The following is a 23,684-nucleotide window of genomic DNA, read 5'->3' on the forward strand; positions in this document are numbered from 1 at the left end:
CAGAGACTGCCTCCCCCCCCATACCCCCCGCCCCCATCCCCACAAACTGTGTTGCTAATTACTAACATTCTGGCTTATATAGCAGGCTCAGAACACAGAAAATGATCTGAATGGCTCTTTTCTCATTTCTCCCCAGGATGACACATCACTAGTGCCGTTCTAAATGCCTAGGAGAGAAGGGAACGCATTGCATGCAGTGGCTGCGTCAGGGTTTAGTCCATCGTGGAACCTGAGATGAGAACGCTGTGACCGGGATCAGCCTCCCAGAGACAAGCAGCTCTGTGGACTGACAGGGTCCCATTCAGAGGCACTGAGAACAGCCGCCCCCAGATACAGCTGCCCTGGAGGCCCGCGTGGGCAGCCACTGGCCCTGCCTCCCCGTCAGGGTCACTCTCTCTAAGGAAACTGAGTGCCAACCTCAGCCTCGTGCCTTCCTGAACTCGGACGGGCTTCCCCTGTCTGTAGCATGTCTCTGACATCCTAGAATGCTCTATCCGAGAGGTTCACAGGTCCCCGGATTCGCAGTCCCCTCTGGCACACACGCATCCCCTCACAGAAGGCCAGAATGCGAAAGTGCAGGCAGGGCTGTGCTGAGCTGGGGTGTTGGCCCCTTAGCTGGGTGCCCATTCACCAGATAGAGACCTGATCCCCACACAGGTCTCAAAGTTTGCAGCTTCAGAGTTTTGCTGCCGCAGAACCATAAATTAGCTCATATTACAAAGTTTTAGGGACGCCTGGCAATATTGAATATGAGAGTTAAAATCTGGGATGGCCAAGAGTCACGTGGATGGTTTTCTCAAAAGCTTTTTCCCTAAGGCAGATGCCTTGTTTATTGGGAAATTACTCAAGCTGCATGTCATTGCTTTGCCTGAGCTCCTCTCCACCCTCTCCTCACCCCCACCCCACCCCCAAAACCAGTCCCCCAAATCTCTGCACTTGGCTTGCATTTGCTTTGGATACCGTATGCCCCAAGGGCCCACAGAGAGGAAGATGACTGTCTCCTGCGTCGATGTGCCCCGCAGAAGGGCGCCAAAGCTCATTGTGCTTCCTTTTGCTTATAGGACACATTTAGCATCACTACCGAGAAAGCGTCCCTGGATATATTTCTGCCCGATGGAAGGAGCATTAAAGTCGAAATTCTAACATCAGATACTGCCGAAAGAGTCCTAGAGGTAAATTCTATCCAAATTCCAGCCCCAGAACTGAATTTAGGAATCATTCTGTTTGAAGGCAGGGACTAGGATACGGTTACCTTCCATAAGCTTCCTGCCTATCATTTTACTCTGGATGACTTATCTGTAGAGATGCTGGCTTCTGCTGACGGACTGATGGAAGAATCTCAGCTACAGCCAATCCCCAGGGTCTCTTTGGGTTTTTTTCCCCCTCTCTGGGCATCAACTTTTCAGGTCCTTGCTAAGGCTGTTGTTGGTTCTCTGGAACTCAGCCAGGGATGTGACCTGCACATATGCCTAGTGCTTTATTACGGGATATCCCTACTCGGGAGCAGGAGGGAGGGTGGAGCCCAGATGAGACTACCCAGGTAGGCTGGTGACAACTTCTGGTAGAGAGTGACAGTGGGGTTGTCAAAGCCAGAAAGAGTGGTCCCTCCTCCCTCACAGGGGAAAACCCCTGAAACCAATGCCCAGCACTTCTAATCCTGGGTCCACAGGGCCAGAACCGAGTTCTGGTCGGTTCTCTGAGGACTCAGAGGACGAGACCCAGAAAGCATCCTTCCTTCTCCAGATGCAGCCATTACCAGCTCTGTCCCTGAGGCCCTTCCTTCCTCGAGCTGGGCTTCGGAGAGAACTCTGTCTTCTCTCGCCCACACACTGCTGTAGGGCCAGCTCCCAGGTCCCTTGCCTTTGGAGGGTTTTAGTTTGTCAATTTAAATAAAAAGGTAAAATGAGGCAGCTCAAAATTGTCAAGAAGATGAACGTGTTCAGGAATAGCAGAGGAATTGCAGCTGGGGACGCGAAAGCTGGAAAGGCTGCCGGCGTGTCCGCTGAGGGTTTGGGGGAGGCTTTATTTATGGGCTGGGAATGTAAAGAAGGAAGAGTTCAGTTAGAGTCTACTAAAATCAAAACAAATGGAGACCAGATTTGAAAATTACCCCAGCAGACAAAACCGGTCCGGTCACACAAACAAAGCTGAATTCCACTTATTTTGTGAGACCAACCTGACCTGGGTCATATCTTGTTTGGGTCTCTGGAAACCATGAGCAAAATTTCCCAAGGCTGATATGAGGCAACCCCGGACTAACTCTCTATCATTTAAGAAAATTCCAATATTATCTGTTTTCTGTGAATTAGGCATTTACGGGAAATCAGCCTCTCAGTCCTTAAGTCTTGTCTTCCTGAGGCACACTTGTGGGGCTTTCCATCTTATATCCTCCGGTTCCATTTAGATTGAATTTCTTTCACAAATTCTAATCCTCCAGAGAAACATTCAAGGGAGAATAAGAAGTTATAAACAGGAGGAAGTCGGAAAGTTTCTAGGACCTTTCCAAGGACGGAAATCTCTTGTGCTAGGGTCCTGGTGTCTGCCACCTTCTGAGCCGATGACCGGAAGTACTCCCTGCTGGGCTCCCAGCTCTTGAGCCTGCCTCTACCTGAGACTGAGGGAACTTCCTCCTGCATTATGGCTCCCCTTCCCAGCCTGCAGATTTGAGCCCACCTACGCCCTCCTGGTTGAGTCCCCAGATTAGGAAATACTCCTCTAGATCTTGCTCTGCTCAAGAGTGATTACTGCACCTTTCTTCCTACTAAAGTCACTACATACACCCTTTTCTTGGCTCCAGGATTGTGACCTGGTTGCCCGGTATCAGCAGCCACCTGGTTGCTGAGGCCATCCGTTGAGAAGTTACCCTGGGTCCTCCTCCTTCACCCCCCAAATCCGACTGACAGTACATCCCAAGTCTCTCTCCTCTTCATCCCCACGCCCCTAGCTGCTCCCAAACTAATCTCCCTGCTTCCAGTCTTGCTAATCTGTACTGATTTCTAGAATGCTCTTTCTAGAAATTATCAAGGGCCCTTGATGCTTAACACTTGAGTGGATTTATACCAAGAGACCCCAAAACGCGAAACACAGTTCCCTAAATTGCCCTCCCAGGACTTACAAAGTGGGAGATAGACACGTAATAGAAAGAGGAGGAGACAGTAATAGTGAGGGTAGGGACCACAAACTCAGGTACCCTGTGGCCAGGCAGGTAGTCAGAGGTGCAGCTGTAGGATATAAGCTCATTTGGAAATGGTTGGGCCTCAGAGAACCGGAGAGCAGCTGCCTTGCCCAAGGACACCATTATTGACATGTTTTACACACACTGGGCTCGCTGGCCAAACTAGACATAACTGTAGCTCAAGTTGGCTGCTGGTGGGAGTATGGGGTCTCCTATCTGCTGGGGTTAGGACAAGTCCCAGATTCAAATTACAGAGCTGCTACACGTGAGTTTGGGTAAGTTATTTAATTTTTTGAAATGATGTCTAAGTAATTATAGCAATAGCTCACAGTCCGTCAGCAGTGGCGAGTATGGTTCTCATCATTATTAGTATGATGTTAGAGGGAGTGATGAATAATGATTGAGTAGGGCAGTAAGTCTAGGGTTCCACAGTACCACTTGTCTTGTCCAGTTCCCCTTGTAACTGATAGCAGAAGTCGAATGAGGTACATTAACCTCAGAAAAATGTACTTCCCGTCTTCCATCACACTGGCTCGTGAGAAATTCAAATCCACGGCATGGACGTCATTAGCACTGGAGGTAAAATGAAGTAAAGGAGTTTCTGTGTAAGGTAAAGCGAGCACTTGGCCAGGCACAGATGTCAATTCTCTTCCAGGGGCTGGGAAATTCTCTAGCTGACATAAAAATGTAACGTACATTTTGTAATTAAAAATTATTGTCCGTGTCTTCTCAAGCATACTTGTCACCACGTTCACTTTGCTTCTCCGGCCATCCTGATGGGCTCTTTAAGGACCAGCAACAAACTAAAATCTCTTTTTTGCTTTCTGTGCATTTGTGCTCATGTAGTTGTATCGGTGGTGTTCGTGTTTTGAAGCATCATTAACATTTGCTAAGAAGGAAATACTACTGTGTCTCTTTTTGTACTGCTTTCTCGTCCTCGAAAGGTGTCTGTATTTATGTCTTTATAAATTATAGAAAGTGTCTCCGTTCCCACTCCTCTCTCTTCCTTGGCATGTAAGCTCGCTGTTTTATCTAATTTGAGTGGGCATGGGTTCATATTTACTCTAGGAGAAGATGACTTTGCAGTCTGTCACCACTGGTGCACACTCAGCCCCACACACAGAGGTGCCCTGTGTTTTGGTTCAGGGTTTTGCTTTGTTTTGTTTTTGTTTTTGTTTTGCAAGGGCATGGGGAAGAGAGTAAGGTAGAAAGGAGAATGGGGATAAACATTGAGTCAAAGTTGTGAAAAGTTCCCAGGCTCTTCTTTATTTTCAGAGCTATACTGAGAACACCTACTCATACCATCCACCTAATCAGACTGTCTCCCAAGGTAATTTACAGACCTCGGACAAGAAAGTACCCCTTTCAGCCTCGTACAACTGCCACCTAGAGAACTTGGAGCCGTGGTCAAAGGGTCAGCTCACGCACAGAGCCATATACAGGTGGACCCCCGCGCAGAGGGTTGCAGAGGTGATCTAGTGAATTCAGACTAGGCATGCAAAGAAATCACCCAGAAACCCAGCCTTAAAGAGGGGGTGGGCTGGCCGAGCGGAGAGGGAAAGAGCCTGTGGAAGCATGAATGTTCCTACTAAGGGAGGGTGAATGGATGTGAAATGTTCCGAGATTACAGCCTCGTGACCAGTTGGGAAAAATGAAAACACTGGTGTTGAAATGAAAGCTGTTTGAGGTAAAGGTCAACGAGGAATATGAAATGAGGGCAGCCTGTGCCCGGGATCTGAGGTTTCACTGAGCAAAAGCCACACAAATTAGACTTGAGCATCACAGCAGACATCAGAGAGAAGCAGGCCTGGAGTGTCATAGGCGGACATTAGCCTGTACACTTTTATATGCCAGCCAATGGTGGGGAACATCCCTTTTCCCAATATCTGGTAATCCAGCCCCCAGGGAAGGTAGATTGGAGTGTGGGCCCCAGGGGCAGGTATTACAGAAGGGCTGATGATCCTGGAGAATGGCTACTGCCCTCCAGTGGACAATAGAGACCAAACCAATCTGGGAGACTAGTCCTTACCCCAGATGGGACAAACCAGTCTCAGCTGGGGCCAGTTCATGTCTATTGTTGGGGGGACTGATTTTTTTTTTCACTGTAATTTTTTAAAATTTCTAAATTTTCTAAAATGAGTATAAACCTTTTTTAGATTCGGGAAAGATTTCTCTTAATATCCACTGCCCCCTTAAAGCTCTTTTTATTGATATTTACAGGTGGACACTCCTAACTTTTCCCTCCTTTTTCTCATCTTTGGTTAAAGGTGGTATCACACAAAATTGGACTGTGTCAGGAGCTGCTGGGATACTTTGGACTATTTCTCATTCGGTCTTACAAGGAGGGCAAGCTGTCTGGTAAGGGGAGAAGGAAGTGCAGGCAGCCTGAGATGAGGTGGGCAGGTGTGGGCAGGCACTCAGCCAGGAGGTGTGGGGTTGCAGCTGAGGGGCCATTCACCCCCCAGGGGAACGCCCCAGTGTGTGGTCTCTACTACAACTCTCAGCCCCCGAACCGGACATTTGGGGATGGGGGCTGTGCCTTTGTTCAAAGTGAGCTGGGGCTGAGCAGCTCCAGAGGGGCAGTGTGGTCAGGAAGAAGACATCAGTTCTCTCCAGTAACCACACTTCCTCTTGTGCCTCCTGAGCCCCAGCGCTGCTGTCCGGTGCACCTTTATCCCTGCACGCTGGGGGTTGCTCTCCAGCCACGCCACAACCCCCTTGTGGATGGAGTGCTGGACTCCAGGCATCAGCAGATCCCATCAGACCTTGTTAAGGAATATCTCCTTGTTAAGGAATATTTGCTATGAAATGTGGATGATATAAATAAGTTCTTAGGTTCTTTAAAAATATATACATGCAGTGAGATAGTGACCAATGACATTGTTTCATATAGCTTTTGCTTTTCTCTACAGTGCATTTCTAGATATTACAACTTTTTTTTGTTGTGAGATGGTATCAGTTGTCTTCGAGTAGTTTACATATGTCCTCAGAAGCTGTGGGGAGGTGATTTGGACGTGGAAGTTAGCTTGGCCACCAGGAGCTGTGCTGTGCTGGTGGTGGCACTGGACCTCTCTGAATCCCAGTTTCTTCATCTGTATCACAGTGAAAATGTCCCCTACTCAAGCCATTGGTCTTTTATGAGGATCAAATGCTACTTATTTTTAAAATGAACTTCAGAAAGTTAAAAATTACATATAAATATAAGACAGTATTATTCTTCCAATAGTAATGCTGTATTTTATCATTTTAAAGCACTACACTGTATGAAAACTATCTGTGCTGTTTCAACCAATAAGACTCTTTTCCCTTTCTCTAGTCATTAAAAAATTGGTGGACTTTGAACTCCCTTATGTTAGCCTTCGCAGTTCTGAAGTGGAAAACTTCAAGGTTGGACTCAGGAAGTGGTGAGTAAGCATTTACGGTGACAGAAGGTATCTCAGGATATCTTAGCTTTGCAGATCAGAGCTTGTCAGAATCTCCCACTCCAGCTCACAGCCTGACAGCTCCAGGGAGCTCAGGAGTTTGGGGAAGGTCCAGGAAAGCAATGAAGAGAAGAAAGGAGCGAATGAACCAGAACATTTGTCCTAAAGAATAGGACGTTGAGGATGACTTTCACTGGTCTCAAGTTAAAAGCTTGAGGGATATTATCATGAGGGTGGCAGCCATGAAGGTAAGGCTGTGGGTAGGGGGATTGGGGATTGAAGCAGGTAATGGTGAGGAATTATAGGTCGTGTGTTTGCTTTGGAATAGATGACTGACTGTATTTAATTGATGGACTTTGTTGATGATTACAAGCAAGTCTGATTTATCTGTTGAACTGTGGTATTCCCTGAAGGCAAAGAGCGGACTCAGCTGATTCGCAGTGAATTTTTTTTTTTTTTTTTTTGCCATGCCGCACAGCCTGCGGGATCCTAGTTCCCCAACCAAGGATTGAACCTACCCCCCCTTTGGCGGTGAAAATGCAGAGTCTAAACACTGGACCCCCACGGAATTCCCTCACAGTGAATTTGAACTCTACGTATTTGGTTTATATTCCTAAAGGATTCCAACAATACATGCTTATTTACTAGAGCCAGACATATTTTCCTCGGTTAATAGGACACAATCTAGGGAAAAAATCTGCAGTATTTTTGCAGGAAATACTTTTATTTCTCGCAGAAACAAGGGGTCCTCTGAAGAACAAACAAAATAACAATGGGGGAATGGGGGAATGAATCCGTAATTCCCAATGTTTATTACTGTGGCTGTATTGGATTGCTTCTTTGGCTCACTCTTGCCCAGCCCAGTTCATCTGTAATCTGAACACAGAAGTTTTTAAAGAAAGGCATTTTGACATCGAGGAATAGTAGATATCTTGACCTTGTGATGCCTTGCTAGAGCTCCAGGCTGTAGTTTTGAATTTTGGAAGAAGATTCCCAGCAAGGCTAGAAGTTCATATACTGCTATTCAAAAGTATTCTGAGAAACGGTCAAAACCTGTGGCATGGAGCCCTGAGAAAGGGAAGAGCATGCAGTTCTGTCTGAGAGTTTGGGGAGTAGTTATTCTTCTGGAAGCTGCCCATAATAACAGGTGGCTAAGCATAGTTGTTCCCGGGATCTGAGTATGTGAACCGCAGGGTTTAGCTGAACTTTAGTCAAGATACTCAAGCTCTCTAAGCCTCAGTTCCTTTATCTGTAAAATGGGAAATAATAATAATAGGGTCTATCTCATAGGATTATAGTGAGTTAAATGAAGTAATCCTATATGCTCAATGAATTTTGGTCATGTCTATTATTGTTATATTGATGATAATAGGAACCACCACCACCCCCCAAATCCCTGGGGCTTAGACTGTTTTGTCCATGGGCTCTCCAGAGAACTTGAGATCAAAGAAGAGATGAGGATTCTGTCCCTCACCTCGAAGCTTGAATTGGAAATTGGGCTTTGCCTATGTCTTCATTAGATAGATAACTTCTGGATCATAAGTGCAAGACAAAATGTCTACCCCATCACCAGCCTGTATCTCAGATCCGGGCAGATTGCCTTTGCTCCTGGGGACCGACTGGGAGGAAAGGAGGTCCCACTTCAGCTGTTAGAGCTGAGGATGAGGTCACTGGAAGGGGAGAGCCTGGAGAAAGGATCGCGCAGGTGCCTGGCCCTCTGTCCAGAGTGAGGTCTTATTGGGTTGGAGCAGGGAGGCTCGCTTGACTAACACTAGCTGTGGGATTCCCAGCTGGAGAGGCCTCGCAGTGAGACCTAGTCAAGTTTTAGGGATTTTTCTCTGTCTGTGAATTCCCTGGTGCGTCTCTCCAAAGATGCTATAGTTCCTTCCAGACCAGAGGGTACCTGCCCTGGCCTCGCAGGGCCGCAGTCTGGGGTGGGTCTGGGAGTTCTCCAACTCGGTGCAACAGTTGCTATTCTCTGCCACACAGGGCACCTGGGAAGAAGGGGTGAAATAGCTAAGTGGAATACAGGGAGGAATACTTCGCTTCTCCTCCCCAGCCCCTAGAATGAAGCTGATCTTCAAGCGACATTCTCATCCTTTTCCCGGTCTGTGTCAATCCCACTGTCTCCGCCCCCTCCACTGCTGAGTGCCCTGATTCTGCTCACCTGTGCCTTCAGGCTGGCGATAGAGCAGCCCCGGCACACGCTCTCTTGGTGGTTTCTGTCAGTTCTTAGCAGGCCACTGGGCTCACACAGTACTTGTAACTTCACTTCATGCTGACGACTCTAGAGCTGTTAGACAGACATGAGGCTCTGCTATTTGCAAGTCCCTTTGCCAAGGTCCAGAGGGGCAAGTCTGGATAGGACCCAGCACTGATCTAAGGGGTCTTCACACCTGATGTCAAGATCAGCTTGATCAGAGCAGCAATCAGGATAAACTCAGCGTGCTGAGGAAGCACGGATCCGGGAAGGAGGCTGCTGAGGTGGGTGGTCTTCGGGGTGGAGGGAGAGAAGAGAAAACAAAGTTGGAATGTAGAGTGTGGGGGAGGGGAGAGAGGCCAGAGATGGAACTGGAAATGACATTGGGGTCTTGGGAGCAACCAGGATAAATGCTCTAACTCCTGGGACTATGAGAGTCTGAAAAGTTACTTGGGAAAGACCACTCCAGTTAGAATGTGGAGTGTGGGACTGAGGGAACACAACCAAGGCAGAAAGTCTGGTGAGGAGGTCACTGCCTGAGATGACGTGGCCTGGGTACAGGGCAGATCGTTATGCCAGGAATTGCGGGTGGGGAGAGGGCATGAAGACTTGGTGGCCAAGAGGGGAGCTGGATGTGAACAGTGATGTGCACCATTCCCTTCAAGCTTTTTTTTTTTTTTGCATTTCTATTCTCAGAGCCCACCAGGCAAGCTTACAATATGAGGACAATAGGAAACAGAAGAGATGGGAGGACAGTTGAAGACTAGGCAAGCAGAGGGTTGTGGCTCTGCTAGAAGAGGGGGCCTTGGTTTAAGGCGTCGAGGACCACCACTTCAGAGAGCATGTACTCCCAGGTGTGCCCATTAGCCGTGTCATGAATTAACTGAATGCTCCTGAATCATGCAGGTACCTGGACCCATCCCTCGACTCCAGGCTGATGGACTGCAGAGCAGCTGTAGATTTGATCTACGTGCAGGTGAGGCGAACCAAGAGCTACCAGAACACCAGATACTATAGGACTTTTGAGTTTGAAACCATTACAGAATACGTGTGGCAGTCAGAATTCTACCTCCATACTTAGAAGAGGCAAATTCATATAAACAGAAAGTAGAATAGAGGTTACACGGGGCTGGGAGAAGGGGAGGCGTTATTGTTTAATGGGTATAGAATTTTTGCTAGGGATGATAAAAATGTTTTAGGTATAGAGAGTGGTGATGGTTACACAGCATTGTCAGTGTTTTTAGTGCCACTGAATTGTGTACCTATAGATGGTTAGAATGATAAATGTTATGTATATTTTAACCACAGTAACTGAATAAATGGAATATAAATAGATAAATATTCTTAAAGAAGTAGAGTTTAAAGGGAAAAGAATTCCACCCCATTCTAACAATCTCTCCAAATCGGCAGCTGATACTCCATCACCTAGGCTAATTTACATGAGAAGGGAAAGGATATCCCTGCTAATTTAAAGTCACGCATGGTCCCTAAATTTCACTTTAGCATAATCTTCTTTTTCCCTAAACCAACAAGTAGCGTACCCGCCCCCAGGGCCAGCCTCATGGGCAAGTGGCCTGTGGGGCTGCACTGCCCCTGCCCTCCGTGCTCAGATGGCCCCAGGCTTGTTGAATACTCTGCTGTCACATCTTGAAATTCTTAATTTTTTAACAAGGGACCCTGCATTTTCATTTCGTACTATGCCCTGCAAATTATGTAGTCGGTCCTGCCTTACCCCTGCCCCTCAGTCTCCAGAAAAGTTAATTTAGAGTTTGGCCTCCTTTCCTTGCCCGACTTAACGTGGTGAAGGCTCTGCTCAGCCGTGGTCAGCAGAGGCTGCCTCTGTGATGCTCCACTGGTTACCCCCATCTCAGCTCCTGCCTGCTTCCCCAGCTCCCCGCCACTCTTCACCCTCATGAGGCAGCATCTTCGGAGGCCTGATTCTTTCCCAGGCCTGGCTTGCCAGTTGTGGGAGGGAGGTTTGGAAACTTCTTTTAAGGTGTTTCATGAGGTTATCCCTCAGTTTGTTCCCAAGCAGCAGAATGGTGGGTCGAACTCGTGGCCTGTTCAAACCCTCCCACAGTTTTCTATTCCCTCAGACTAAACCCCACATCCTGACGTACTTGCTTTATCTTCTCCTTAGCATTTCCACCATTTCACTATATATAACATTTTTTTTTACTGTCTCTGTCCCTACTAGAATGATTTCTCCATGAAATTAGGAATTTGTTTTGTTCACTGTTGTATCTCCAGAAACTAGAATTATTCCCAGCATGACATTAGCATTAAGCCTCCTGGCGGGCCCCTCATAACTGTTTTAAATGCATTGTTTCATTTAAGCTTCATAATAATTCTGTCAGGCAGTTGGTACCATCTGCATTTTTAAGAAAAAGAAAAAATAACGTTTGCTGACAAAGGATTGAGTAGGCTTAGACGTGGAGGATTTAGAAAAGGGATTTAACACATTTGCAGGTGGCTTTTATGTAGTGCGGTTCTAAGCTGCTGTAGTCTGTGGCTTTTCATAAACTAAGGAGGTAAAATTGAAGAGAGGGGAGAAGTGTCGGGTCAGACATTACTTTTAATGAGCTTTGAAGGGGAGAAGGAAACATTGATAGAACCTCTTGCAGTACTTTGGTTGTAGCAAAAAAGTGAAAGGGTGGATTTTGATGCTTTGGTTTATGAAAGAGCATAGAAGAGGAAAAGCACATACTTCCTTAGGTGACTTCTGGTTTTGTTTTAAGCAATTACATTGCTTTAATTGGATTATTTTAAGCAAGTCTTTACTTTGGAGTCATTTGTTACACAGCAATAGCTAACTGATACATAGCTGTTCATACTGTTTTCCCTTTAGTTGGATTACGTGTGTTGTTGACATATGTGTTGAGTCTAATTGTCATTTAAACTTACTTCATAGAGTATGATTCTGCATGGAATGGGAGTTATTGCTCACACAGAGAGGCAAAGAGTGGGTGGCAGGGCTCCCTTTTATACTGGAAAAGCAAATGTTCATTCTTTGAAGAAATGACCACAGTTCCATGTTTCACATTTTCTCGCAAAGCAACAACCAGGTGCTTTATGTTCCCAGAAAGAGGAAACTGCTCTGTTTTATACTAAGATTAAGCAAAAGGACTGCCTAGCACAGGCTGAGCAGTGCCGCTGAAGGTGAGAGAATTTGCCACATGCCTCAGAAGAAATGAAAGCAATTACCAGCCGGGAGAGACTGACATGAGCAGTTTACGCACTGCACAGGACTGCCACATGGCACTGTGTTATAATTCAATTGGCAGTGTTTTTTCTTAGTGTCACACAAGACCATCGTATTGTAAAATCAGTGGAATCATCCATTTGACAAAATAGAGCATCATTTGTGTATATATCTCCTCTACTAGACCACCAACTCCACACAGGGACCTTGGCTTTTTCAGCACAGGGCAGAGAACCTGGGTGTATGACTGAACAGACACAACAGACCCCAGCAGCCAGAATGTCACAGGACTCACAACCTTAATACACATTTCTCCTTAGGTGATTTTTTAAGAGACCAAGACCATCTAGTAAATGATTTCCATGAAACTCTTCTAAATTCTAAGAAGGCAAATCAAAATATCACTTATGAAATAGTTAATGCTCACTATGGTATTTTTTATGGCTAGGATATAGTTTTGAGCTCGTTTCATATCCCACTTTGATCCACGTATAACCATGTTCAGTGTAGCTGGAACATAATTTACCATTTTAAATGTTTACTGAGGCTCTGCGCCACTGTATTCTTGCTGTTATGATACCTTATTAGTGTCTGGTTTATTTGCCAGCACATCCTTCATCGAGAATGCATCACCTAATTCTAATATTGTTTCTGTGGCATGGTTTCCAGGGATACAGAGTAGTGAGAATTAGGAACTGCTAGCATCATAATACGATATTTACCTGTCTTCATTAAGGAGTTGTAAACCAGAGAGATATCGATGGTGTCTCCTCCTCTTATAGCTGGGGGAAAGATGGCTTCATGGAAAGCACACTGAACTGTAGTTTCAAAAACGCATTCTATCACTTGCTCTGTCGCTGGCTCTCTCTCTCTGGGTGACCTTGGTACGGTCACTTCATCCTTCTAGAACTGGAACTACAATTTCTCCCTGTGAAGCGATGAGGCTGAACTAATAATAGTCTCTAAGTAAGTTTTCTTCCAGCTTTAACAGACTGACATTCAAACCTTAGCTCTTTGCCTGGCAAAATCTTCAAAAACCTGTAGTTGATGTCATAATAACCTGTGCCATTATCGTTCCTTGAGTTCGAGCGGAGCCACTGAGAAATGGAAAGGGGGCCCCAGGCCAGCAGGAGGGAGGGAACCACAGTGCTGCCTCCTGTGCGAAGCCTTACTTGCCTTCCCCCTCCCCGCCCCCATGGTATTTTGTTCTTCCCTCCATTATGGTGCCCGCACCTGGTATTGTGAATACTGGTTCACATAGTTATCTCCCTAGGTAGACACTGAATGGCCAAGGGCACAGACTGTGTCCTGAGTGCTTAGGATATGTGAGTGAGAAGCAATCATCCTTTTAAAAAGTTAATGGAGGGCTTCCCTGGTGGCGCAGTGGTTGGGAGTCCGCCTGCCGATGCAGGGGACGCGGGTTCGTGCCCCAGTCCGGGAGGATCCCACGTGCCGCGGAACAGCTGGGCCCGTGAGCCATGGCTGCTGGGCCTGCGCGTCCGGAGCCTGTGCTCCGCAGTGGAAGAGGCCACAGCAATGAGAAGCCTGTGCACCGCAAAAAATAAAATAAAATAAAAAGTTAACGGAAAAAGTTCTGAGGAGTTCTGATAAATAACAGTGCCATCATAATTAACCATTAAGGAATACTCTCAATTTTTTTTTAAGCAAGCATGTCCAGTGATGTCCCACAAGCCAAATGGGCTCCCGCAAGGTGTTTCCTTCCTCCTTCTTTATAAAAAAAATTTTTTTAATTAATTAATTTATTTATTTTTGGCTGTGTTGCGTCTTCGTTTCTGTGCGAGGGCTTTCTCTAGTTGTGACGAGCGGGGACCACTCTTCATCGCGGTGCGTGGGCCTCTCACTGTCGTGGCCTCTCTTGCTGCGGAGCACAGGCTCCAGACGCGCAGGCTCAGAAGTTGTGGCTCACGGACCCAGTTGCTCCACAGCATGTGGGGTCCTCCCAGACCAGGGCTCAAACCCGTGTCCCCTGCATTGGCAGGCAGATTCTCAACCACTGCGCCACCAGGGAAGCCCCTCTTTTTTAAAATTTGAGTGACGTTAAGCAAAATGGAAGATTGCGTATAGAAGTATAAGTTTCTGGATTTTCTAAAAAATACTGAAGGCTCACTCAATTCTGGGCCTACATTCAGCAGGGCCACCACTGGCCCATTTACAATTTGTGCACATTAGAAAAAGGTGCCCCTTCCCCCAGGCAGGCCCAGCCCTGCATCAGGGCCCATGGTACGATACGGGGAGTGTGGGCTGACCACTAGCCTCCCAATACCCCCATGGCTCTGTGCCCTTGTATGGGCCCAATCTGCTCCCACATCCCTGGCCTTGCTCTGCTCAGCCTCAAACACCCGGAGACAAGTGGCTGATGCCTTGTTTAAAAAGGCCTGCACTCTCCATTTCTCACTACAAAAGCCTCTGCAGAGGGCACTAGCATATGTGTGATTGAAGCTCATGAAAACCTTGACTTACGTGATTTCATGCAATTTTAAAAATTAGGTTCCGCGTGAGTCTCCATCAGCCAGTCTTCGGGGAACCATATAACTGAATAGAGACATTTATCTAAACTTGACTCTCTCATTGCCTGGAGTGAGGTACTGTATATAACACATTTGAGTGATGACTTCTGAAGTCATAATCAGGGGCAAAGGTTTTCAAAGGTATAAAACAAAAACATTATGTTACCTCTCCTGTAGGACATGTAAATCTCTGTGTTTGAGACTCCCAGATCTTCTAATGATGAATGATGTATCTTTGGTTAGTACTTACATACTAACCACCATGATTGCTGTTTGCCTTGTAATTTTAGCCATGTTTCTCTTTGACATCGTTGCCCTGTTCTAAGAGTCCTTACAGGGCTCTAAGATCAAGTAGAATTCTGGCAAGAAAAAGGTGTTTTCTTCTTCACACCCATGCCGATTCCATTCTGGTGTGGTATCTAGGTTCAGTTTTGAGAATAGTTGGCAACGAGGAGAAAGCCTTGGGGTGTGTAGCTGCCTACATGGTCAGAATTCAGTGTCTTGGGCAATAGGAGGAGGGATTAGTGGAGTGGTCAGATCTGGGTTTTAATCCAACCCTTGCCACTTACTTACTGGGTTGTCTTGGAAGTCATAACCTCTCTGGACCTTGATTTTACCCATTTGTAAAATGGGGGTAAATGTTCCTAACGCACAGAGCAGTTTGGAAAAAGTCAATGAGAAAACTTACGTAAAACAGGTTCTCAACAAATAGTAGTTATTCTTCTTCTCCTCTCTAAATCTATCTCCTTTCCTCCAACCTAAAGAACAACGTCGAAAATTTATTCAGCTTTTCTTTCTCCTCTTGGAGATAAGGCATAACCTGTCCTTCAGTGATACGAGGGACATAACACATAGACTTACGTTCAGACTAAGATATAAATAAATGCTGATAATTGGCAAAGAATTGTTTGCAGTTTTGCTGTATGTAAGACACTGGACAAGATACACTGAGGTAAAGGACTCAGACTCTTTCCTTGAGGTGTTAACAGCCTGAGGACCACTGGAAAACTCTTTTAAAGCATGATGGCAGCATAGCACTGGCTAAGTGTATGTAGCTGGTGAGATGGAAAGCTGATCTCAGAGCCTGCCCTGGGGCCAGGCGGGATAAAGGGGTAAGGGAGGCTGGATGCCAGGAAAAGAAGGGAAGAGCACAGAAGAAATTGCTGAGGGCTTAAGTTGTCTTCAGGTGATTTCTCTCTTTAAGACCAGTGTTGTTCTGCTTAAATCATCAGTGCAGATTAGGAAACAGAACTGAGCAGCCCATCAGGGAGCTGAAGTTTGGGAAAGCTAGCTGGTGGCAGTTACCCAAAGCTGAGCAAAAAGGGCCTAACAGTATATTCATTTTTAATTGTTTTTCAATTGTAAGATTGTTTTCATCTTATAAAAATATGCAAATATGGAAGAGCTCAAAAACAAAAGTAAACATCATCCCAAATCTTAAATCGATCATACGTATAAACTCAACTTTTTTGATGTGTTTATTTCATACACTACATTTCGCTCATATGTACATCCATTTTCTTGACTCCTAAGTGTGGATACAAGGTCTTTTGGCTTTTGTTTTATATATATTTTTTGTTTTATAAAAATCAGGATCTGGGCTTCCCTGGTGGCGCAGTGGTTGAGAGTCCGCCTGCTGATGCGGGGGACACGGGTTCGTGCCCTGGTCCGGGAGGATCCCACATGCCGTGGAGCGACTGGGCCCGTGAGCCATGGCTGCTGAGCCTGAGCGTCCGGAGCCTGTGCTCCGCAACGGGAGAGGCCACAACAGTGAGAGGCCTCCGTACCGAAAAAAAAAAATCACGATCTACTACTATGCCCTTATTTTGTAACTTGACATTTTTTCATGTATCAATGCATCACGGACTTTCCTCATGTTGTTAAATATTCTATATAGTTTTAAATGATAGCATAAGCTATTATTTGGTTGTACCTAAACTCAATCACCTATTTTTGGGCATTTCATAATAGTACCTATTTCATAGGGTGGCTGTAAGGGTTGACATTTTTCTTTATGCGGTGGAAAATAATAGAAATTTATTCTCTCACAGTTCCATAGGCCAGAAGTCTGAAATCAAGGTGCTGGCAGGACCATGCTCCCTCTCAGGGTGCTGAAGAAATTTCTGTTCCCTGCCTCTTCCATCTTCTGGTGGCTCTGAGCACTCCTTGGCTGAAATACTACTCAGCCATGAAAAAGATGAAATCCTGGCATTTGTGACAACATGGATGGACATGTTGTATTTCACTCAGTATTTTGCTGAGTGAAATAAGTCAGATGGAGAAAGACAAATGCCATATGATTTCACTGAAATATAAATGAAATAATCAATCAATAATATGATAAAATAAACGAACAACCCAAACCAAACAAAAACACATGCATAGATACCGAGAACAAATTAGTAGTTACCAGAGCGGGAGAGGGTGGGATTGACTTTTTTTGTTTTAGAGCAATTAGAACATTGCCTAACACGTAGTAAGCACTATACATGTGTTTGCCACTATTAATAGTTGGAAAATTTTCAGTATTACAAACAATAGTAGTAATAGCCTTATCAGTACATTTTCCCCACGTCTATGTTTGTCATGCCTATAGGTGGTTTTAGATTTATACGCCAAGTCACCTCCATAAAATTTTACCAGTTTAAATTGCATCAGATCTATATGAAACTTCCTGTTTCTCCAAACCCTTGCCAACTCTGAATGTTATATATATTTTTTGTCTTTGCCAATTTGAGAGGCAAACAGATTCTTTGACTACTAGTGAGGTTCAATCTATATTTGTCATTTGGAATTCCTTTTTATTAATTGCTGATACATATCCTTTGTCCATTTTCCTATTAGGGATGTTTACATTTTTACTGTTGGTTTACATAAATAAGATCAACTCTTTGCCACATGTGATGTAGTCACTTCCCTTGGTTTGCCATTTGCTTCTTAGTTTTGTTCTTGGTGGTTTTAGATACAGAAGTTTTTATATTTTTATGTAATTATATATTCATTTATATGATATTTTATCTTTGTATCTTAGAAAGGTATTTCCTAGCACAAGATAAGATAAAAATACCTTTTATTTTCTTCTGGTTCTTTTATGGTTTTTACATTCGAATCTTTAACCTATCTGTGTTTATTGGATTGGGTGGTGTGGGGAAAGAGCTAATTTTATTTTCTTTCCTAAGTGCTACCACTTGTCCCCAAACCATTGAGAAATTGCTTCCCATATCCAACTAATTTAAAAAGTAACCTTTATAACAGGCTAAATCCTTATACGTGTCCACTTGGGTCTGTTTTTATAGCCTTTTATACACGAGTATGTTTTTGTCAGATTAATTCATTTCTGTTAATTTTGCTAATTTTATAACTTATATTGTTTTAAGGCAATACAGGACATTGAAAAAGAATGGGCCAAACCCACAGAGGTGCAGAGGCAGAAATTAGAGGCTCTCCAGAAAGAAGGCAACCAAACTAAGGTGAATGAAATATTGCACCAAGAGAAATCTCTTGGGAGGGAGTTAAAGAAACAGACTGGAATTGAGCTGTTTCTGTAATTTATAAACCCATGAAGCACTAAAAATGGGGCCTTTTTAAAAATGAGAATACCTTCATTGATTTTTCTTTTCATAAAATTAATAAAGGCTTATTGTTTAAAGATTCTAAAAAATACAGACAATATATTGTGAGTCCTTTGCCAGGTTCATTAATATAGACCTTTAATATTTTTAATGACACAGAGTATTCCATTTTATAGTTATGTTATCATTTAGCCAACCAATTTCCTATTATCGGAAGTCAGGTTGTTTCCAGGATTTGCTGCTATAAATCACGTTGGCAGCGAACACCATGAGGCCCAGGGCTGAGTCTAATTTATACATACTCTGTGTTTTCCCAACACCTGGTACGGTTCCTGGCTGAAAGTCCCTGAACACAGCAGCCAACATCCTCTGTCTTTGAATACATGTTCTATTATTCTTTAGGATATATTTCTAAATGTCCATTTTAAAAGCTTCCATAAATATGGTACTAACTCACATTCCCCCAAGCAGTATATACAAGTCTGACAAGTCATATTTTAACAGAAGAATTGGCCTTTGCTTCATTGTGTTGTCTTTTTTTTTTATCCTTTATACTTAACCAGTGTTCACCACCAAAGCACTGATTTTGAAGAAAATGCCAACAAATTTAGAGGACTCATTTATACTTAGGTTGATATAGAAAGTAATTCTTCAAAGTCTACCATGAGAATTTTAATGATGAGCTGCAAAAAAAGAGAAAAATCATATACTGCCATGATTTAGTATTTCCCCCCTTAGTATTCCACCACAGCTTTGTCTGAGAAATTTTGAAGTTCAGTTTCTCTGTGGATTTGTAAATTTTTATAATTACGGCTTCTATTTTGATGGATAGCATATTGCTACTACTTTGGATACAGTTACCGATTCTAAGGACATTTCTGCTCTATAAACTTCTTAATTTAGTAAGAATGCCATTTTTAACCATGCTGCTTCACTCTACCAAAATTTGTATTTTTTTTTTTTTTTTTTTTTGGTTTGCGGGCCTCTCACTGTTGTGGCCTCTCCTGTTGCGGAGCACAGGCTCCGGACCCACAGGCTCAGCGGCCATGGCTCACGGGCCCAGCCACTCCGCGACATGTAGGATCTTCCCGGACCGGGACACGAACCCGTGTCCCCTGCATCGGCAGGCGGACTCTCAACCACTGCGCCACCAGGGAAGCCCTTTCTTTTCTTTAAAAATGTTTTATTTATTTGGCTGCATTGGGTCTTCATTGCTGTGCATGGGATTTCTTCTAGTTGCGGTGAGTGGGGCTTGCTCTTCCTTGTGGTGCACAGGCTTCTCATTGCGGTGGCTTCTCTTGTTGCGGAGCACAGGCTCTGTGGCAGGCTTCAGTAGTTGTGGCCACGGGCTCTAGAGTGCAGGCTCAGTAGTTGCGGCACACGGGCTTAGCTGCTCCGCGGCATGTGGGATCTTCCCAGACCACGGTTCGAACCCGTGTCCCCTGCATTGGCAGGCGGATTCTTAACCACGGCGTCACCAGGGAAGCCCTAAATTTTATTTTCTATGTTGAATGTTTTACCTGATTTTATCATAATATTTTGATAGTGGTCTTTTAAAAACCTCACTTTGAGTGTATGAATTTAGTCCTCTAAATTTTCTTTGCATTTTGTTCAAAATCAATGCTTTAGTGGTTGGCCAAATATAAAGAATAAAAAAAGATAATACAATGAAGCAGAGGCCATTTCTTTTGTTAAAATATGTCTTGTTTGTCAGACTCGTCTATACTGTTTTGGGACAGGGTATGTGTGAGGTTTTTTTTCATTTGAAAAAATATTGAACCATTATTCAAGTTAACAAATGATTTTCTCTTGAAGCATCTGAGAATACTGCTATAAAACCAGCATTATTTAAGTGTTTGTGAAGTTCTGCTAATGGAGTGAACACATTAACAACTATTGCTTAATTTTATGCACATGTACAAGAAAACTTGGAATTGAAAATGAGTGAAATTAATCTAAAGGAGCAGTCATTTGATCTAAACCAGAGAGAGGCTAACTATGGCCCATGGGCCACTGTTTGTGTAAATGAAGTCCACGGGCACACAGCCACGCTCATTCATGCATGTATCGTCAAAGGCTGCCTTTGTGCTAGAGTGGAGGAGGTTAGTAGCTGTGCTAGAGATCATATGCCCCCACGACTGAAGATATTTACTACGTGGCTCTGCAGAAAAGTTTACCAGGGCTTCCCTGGTGGCACAGTGGTTAAGAATCCACCTGCCAATTCTGGGGACATGGGTTCAAGTCCTGGTCCAAGAAGACCCTGCATGCCGCCGAGCAGCTAAACCCTGCGCCACAACTACTGAGCCTGAGCTCTAGAGCCCGTGAGCCACAACTACTGAGCCCACGTGCCACAGCTACTGAAGCCCGGGCGCCTAGAGCCTATGCTCCACAATAAGAGAAGCCACTGCAATGAGAAGCTGGCACCACAATGAAGAGCAGCCCCCGCTCACCACAGCTAGAGAAAGCCTATGTGCAGCAATGAACACCCCATGCAGCCAAAAATAAATAAATAAATAAACTTATTTTAAAAAAAAGTTTGCCAAACCCTGATCTAAATGAAAATACATAACCATACTTTCAGCAGTTACACATGTTAAATTATCTTTTTAAGCCATTTTTTTTTTTTTTTTTAGGCCACGCCATGCAGCGTGCAGGATCTTAGTTCCCAGACCAGAGATCAAACCCGTGCCCCCTGCACTGGGAGCACAGAGTCTTAACCACTGGACTGCCAGGGAAGTCCCTTTAAAGTACTTCTTAAAAGAACTAATTTTCAGGAATTCCGTGGCGGTCCAGTGGGTAGGACTCTATGCTTTCACTGCCGGGGCCCATGTTCAGCCCCTGGTTGGGGAACTAAGATCCTGCAAGCTGTGTGCCACAGCCAAAAACAAAAACAGACTGATTTTCAAATAGATAATCCTTTTAGATTTCTGTCCTCTGGTTTTCACACAGTCAGTAATATCAGTGCACCTCCTTTGCATGGCAAATGCCAGCCAGCATTTTGAGCAAAGCACTTATTCATCAACAGCTTTCTTGAGAAATGGAGCTTAACTTTTAACTAAACAAATACGTTCATCTCTTTTAGAGCATTGCAGCCAAGAGTTTATTACAAATTTTTTAAGTGTTACCAAAGAATAAACTAAATTAAATTTATTTTAATTTAAATTAATTAAATTAAAGATTTATACCATATAATAAAAAAGAACTTCTGTAGTAAAAGCCATGAAACTATTCTAAATGCTCTGTGGCAGGATTGCTCAGCCCTGGTCCCCACCCACACAGGTAGGTAGCATCTACTTACAACCTGTCATTTCTGTTGTTGCCCACTGACCTAAAGGGAGGCCCGGCAGCTTAACGCATCTCCTAAGCTGAATGCATGGGCTTCAGCACAATGAGCTGGTCCAACATGTGGCCGGGAGGGACAGTAGCCTGGGATCCTCTGCCACCTAGTAACAAGAGTCAGCTGTCCCTCACCGCATATGTCTCGGCAGGTTTCCCTTTATCAGAGAGCACTCACGTAGTCCTTGAAAGGGAGGTGTAAGTTACCTTGCTTCAGGGAAAGATTGGGAGAGAGCCAGGTTGTCACTGGGTGGTCCTTCTGACTTAACCAGAAGGACTATTCATTCGATTTCCTTCTACTCTTCTTCCTTCTTCATTCACACATCGAATATTTTTATTTCCACTATGTCTGAGCGCTGTAACAGGAGCAGGGAGACAGTGGTCAACGAGGCAGGACACACCATGAACGTGGGCAGCCTTTATTGTCAGCACAAGGGGCATTGTCTTCATTTGTATCGTCCGGAAGAAAAAGGTGCTTTCACTGTGACTCCATTCCATGTGTTGCATTAGAACGGTAGTAGCTTCTGACATGAGATTTTCATCTGCTTCAAGCAGTCTTTTGCTTCCTCCATCCCCCACCCCCACTTTGGAGCAGTTTTTGGAGCTATCCCAAGAAGTGTGGCACTATGGATACGTGCAGCTGGACCCCTGTACCTGTGACTACCCAGAACCCGGCTGTGGGACCGTTCTTTCTGTTGGCAATGATGAGATCAGCTGCTGCATAACCCTGCCTGATAACCGGACCCGGGATGTCATTTTCCAGATGAACAGAGTGAAGTGCTGGCAGGTCACTTTCCTTGTGAGTATCTTGGCAGCTTGCCTTACCCATGATTTAAAGCCTCCACCCATGATTTTAAAATCCTAGTGTTCTCGGATGACAACAGTGGTATTGGGGACACAGATTTGCCATTCGAATCAGTGCCTTGAGTGGACTGGCGTCTAAGCCACCGTAAACATCACCTAGTGGTAAAAACCTGTCTATTATCTGGTACAAGTTCCCCACCCTTGCTGTAGAGACAACCATCTTCCCACCTTCCACCTTCAGGCTTCTTTACTGCTTGAAGGGTGTTTAAGGTAATAACAACGAGTAGCAATAACAGGTACCATTTATTGGGCACTCAATACGTTCTCAGTACCGACAAGATCTCTGTGCTTGGAAACTGAGCGCTGCCCATCAGAGCTATTTTTAAGGATCCCTGGCATCATACCTACCTTGCCATCTCCTCCCAAGAGAAACCCTTCTGATCAGACTTATTGAGTGCCTACTTTGTACCAGGTGCTGTGCTGGGCAATGCCACATCTGCTATTTAATTAAGTTCTTATAACCCAGTGAGCTAAGAGGGATTATCCCCTTTACACAGGAAATGGAGGTTAACTAGTAGAGGATGAATGCTACTAGAGCAACCATGATACCCAGTTGCTAAATCCATGAAACCCACAGGGATTTTTTAGCTGGCTTGGTACTAGGCCTGTCTGTGGCATTTGATACTGTCAACCACGTCTTCCTTTTCAAAATTTCCCCTGCTTCCTGCCCTAATTTTGTGGGCTGCCTCTCCCTCTGACTACTCCTGAAATGCTGGTGATTCCTGGGGTTCCATTTCTAGCATCTTTCCTCTACATATTCCCTGAAATCAATTACAGATGACTGGTTAAAAGTCCAGTATTTCCTACTGCATTCTTGACATCTTCACCAAGTGTTTCATAGACACCTCAAACTCAACCTTTCCCCAAACCAGACTCATCTTTTCCCTCTCATGCCCGTCCTAAGGTTCTTCCTCCTGTGTTCCCTATCTTAATAAAGGGAACCTCTACCACCACTCCTTAATTGCCAAACCAGCAATCTTGAAATAATCTCTGGCTTTTCTCTTACCTTACATGTTTTTTTAAAAAAAAAAATTATCGAAGTATAGTTGATTCACAATGTTTCAGGTGTACAGCAAAGTGATACAGTTTCACATATATATATGTATATATTCTTTTTCAGATTCTATTCCATTATAGGTTATTATAAGATATTGAATATAGTTCCCTGTGCTATACAGTAGGTCCTTGTTGTTTATTTTACATATAGTAGTGTGTATCTGTTAATCCCAAATTCCTAATTTATCCTCCCCCCACCTTATATCAGCTGATATAGAGACCTATCTATTCTATGACCCTGCTTTCCCTGAAAACTCTCCCTTTCTCTCTGCCCTCACAGCTTGGTCTCAACATTTCCTGCCTGGATGAAATCCACAGCCTCCTAACCC

General features: G+C 44.4%; 1 protein-coding gene across 6 annotated transcripts in view; it reads left to right on the forward strand.

The window, feature by feature from the left end:
• The window catches only part of SNX31 (sorting nexin 31), a 63,590-nt gene that overhangs the window by 23,777 nt on the left and 16,129 nt on the right, over positions 1 to 23,684 (forward strand). For 3 of the 6 annotated variants that reach the window (XM_024756526.1, XM_024756527.1, XM_024756529.1), the window contains exons 5-11: positions 1,062 to 1,172; positions 4,451 to 4,645; positions 5,443 to 5,533; positions 6,492 to 6,579; positions 9,704 to 9,773; positions 17,905 to 17,997; positions 22,031 to 22,234. In XM_024756526.1, the coding sequence (XP_024612294.1) occupies positions 1,062 to 1,172; positions 4,451 to 4,645; positions 5,443 to 5,533; positions 6,492 to 6,579; positions 9,704 to 9,773; positions 17,905 to 17,997; positions 22,031 to 22,234 (852 nt within the window). The remainder of the gene's footprint in view (positions 1 to 1,061; positions 1,173 to 4,450; positions 4,646 to 5,442; positions 5,534 to 6,491; positions 6,580 to 9,703; positions 9,774 to 17,904; positions 17,998 to 22,030; positions 22,235 to 23,684) is intronic. The other 3 variants (XM_024756528.1, XM_024756530.1, XM_024756531.1) reach the window with 3 other exon arrangements.

This window comes from Neophocaena asiaeorientalis, unplaced genomic scaffold (genome assembly GCF_003031525.2).
Source record: "Neophocaena asiaeorientalis asiaeorientalis breed wild unplaced genomic scaffold, Neophocaena_asiaeorientalis_V1.1 scaffold29, whole genome shotgun sequence".
Lineage (NCBI taxonomy): Eukaryota > Metazoa > Chordata > Mammalia > Artiodactyla > Phocoenidae > Neophocaena > Neophocaena asiaeorientalis.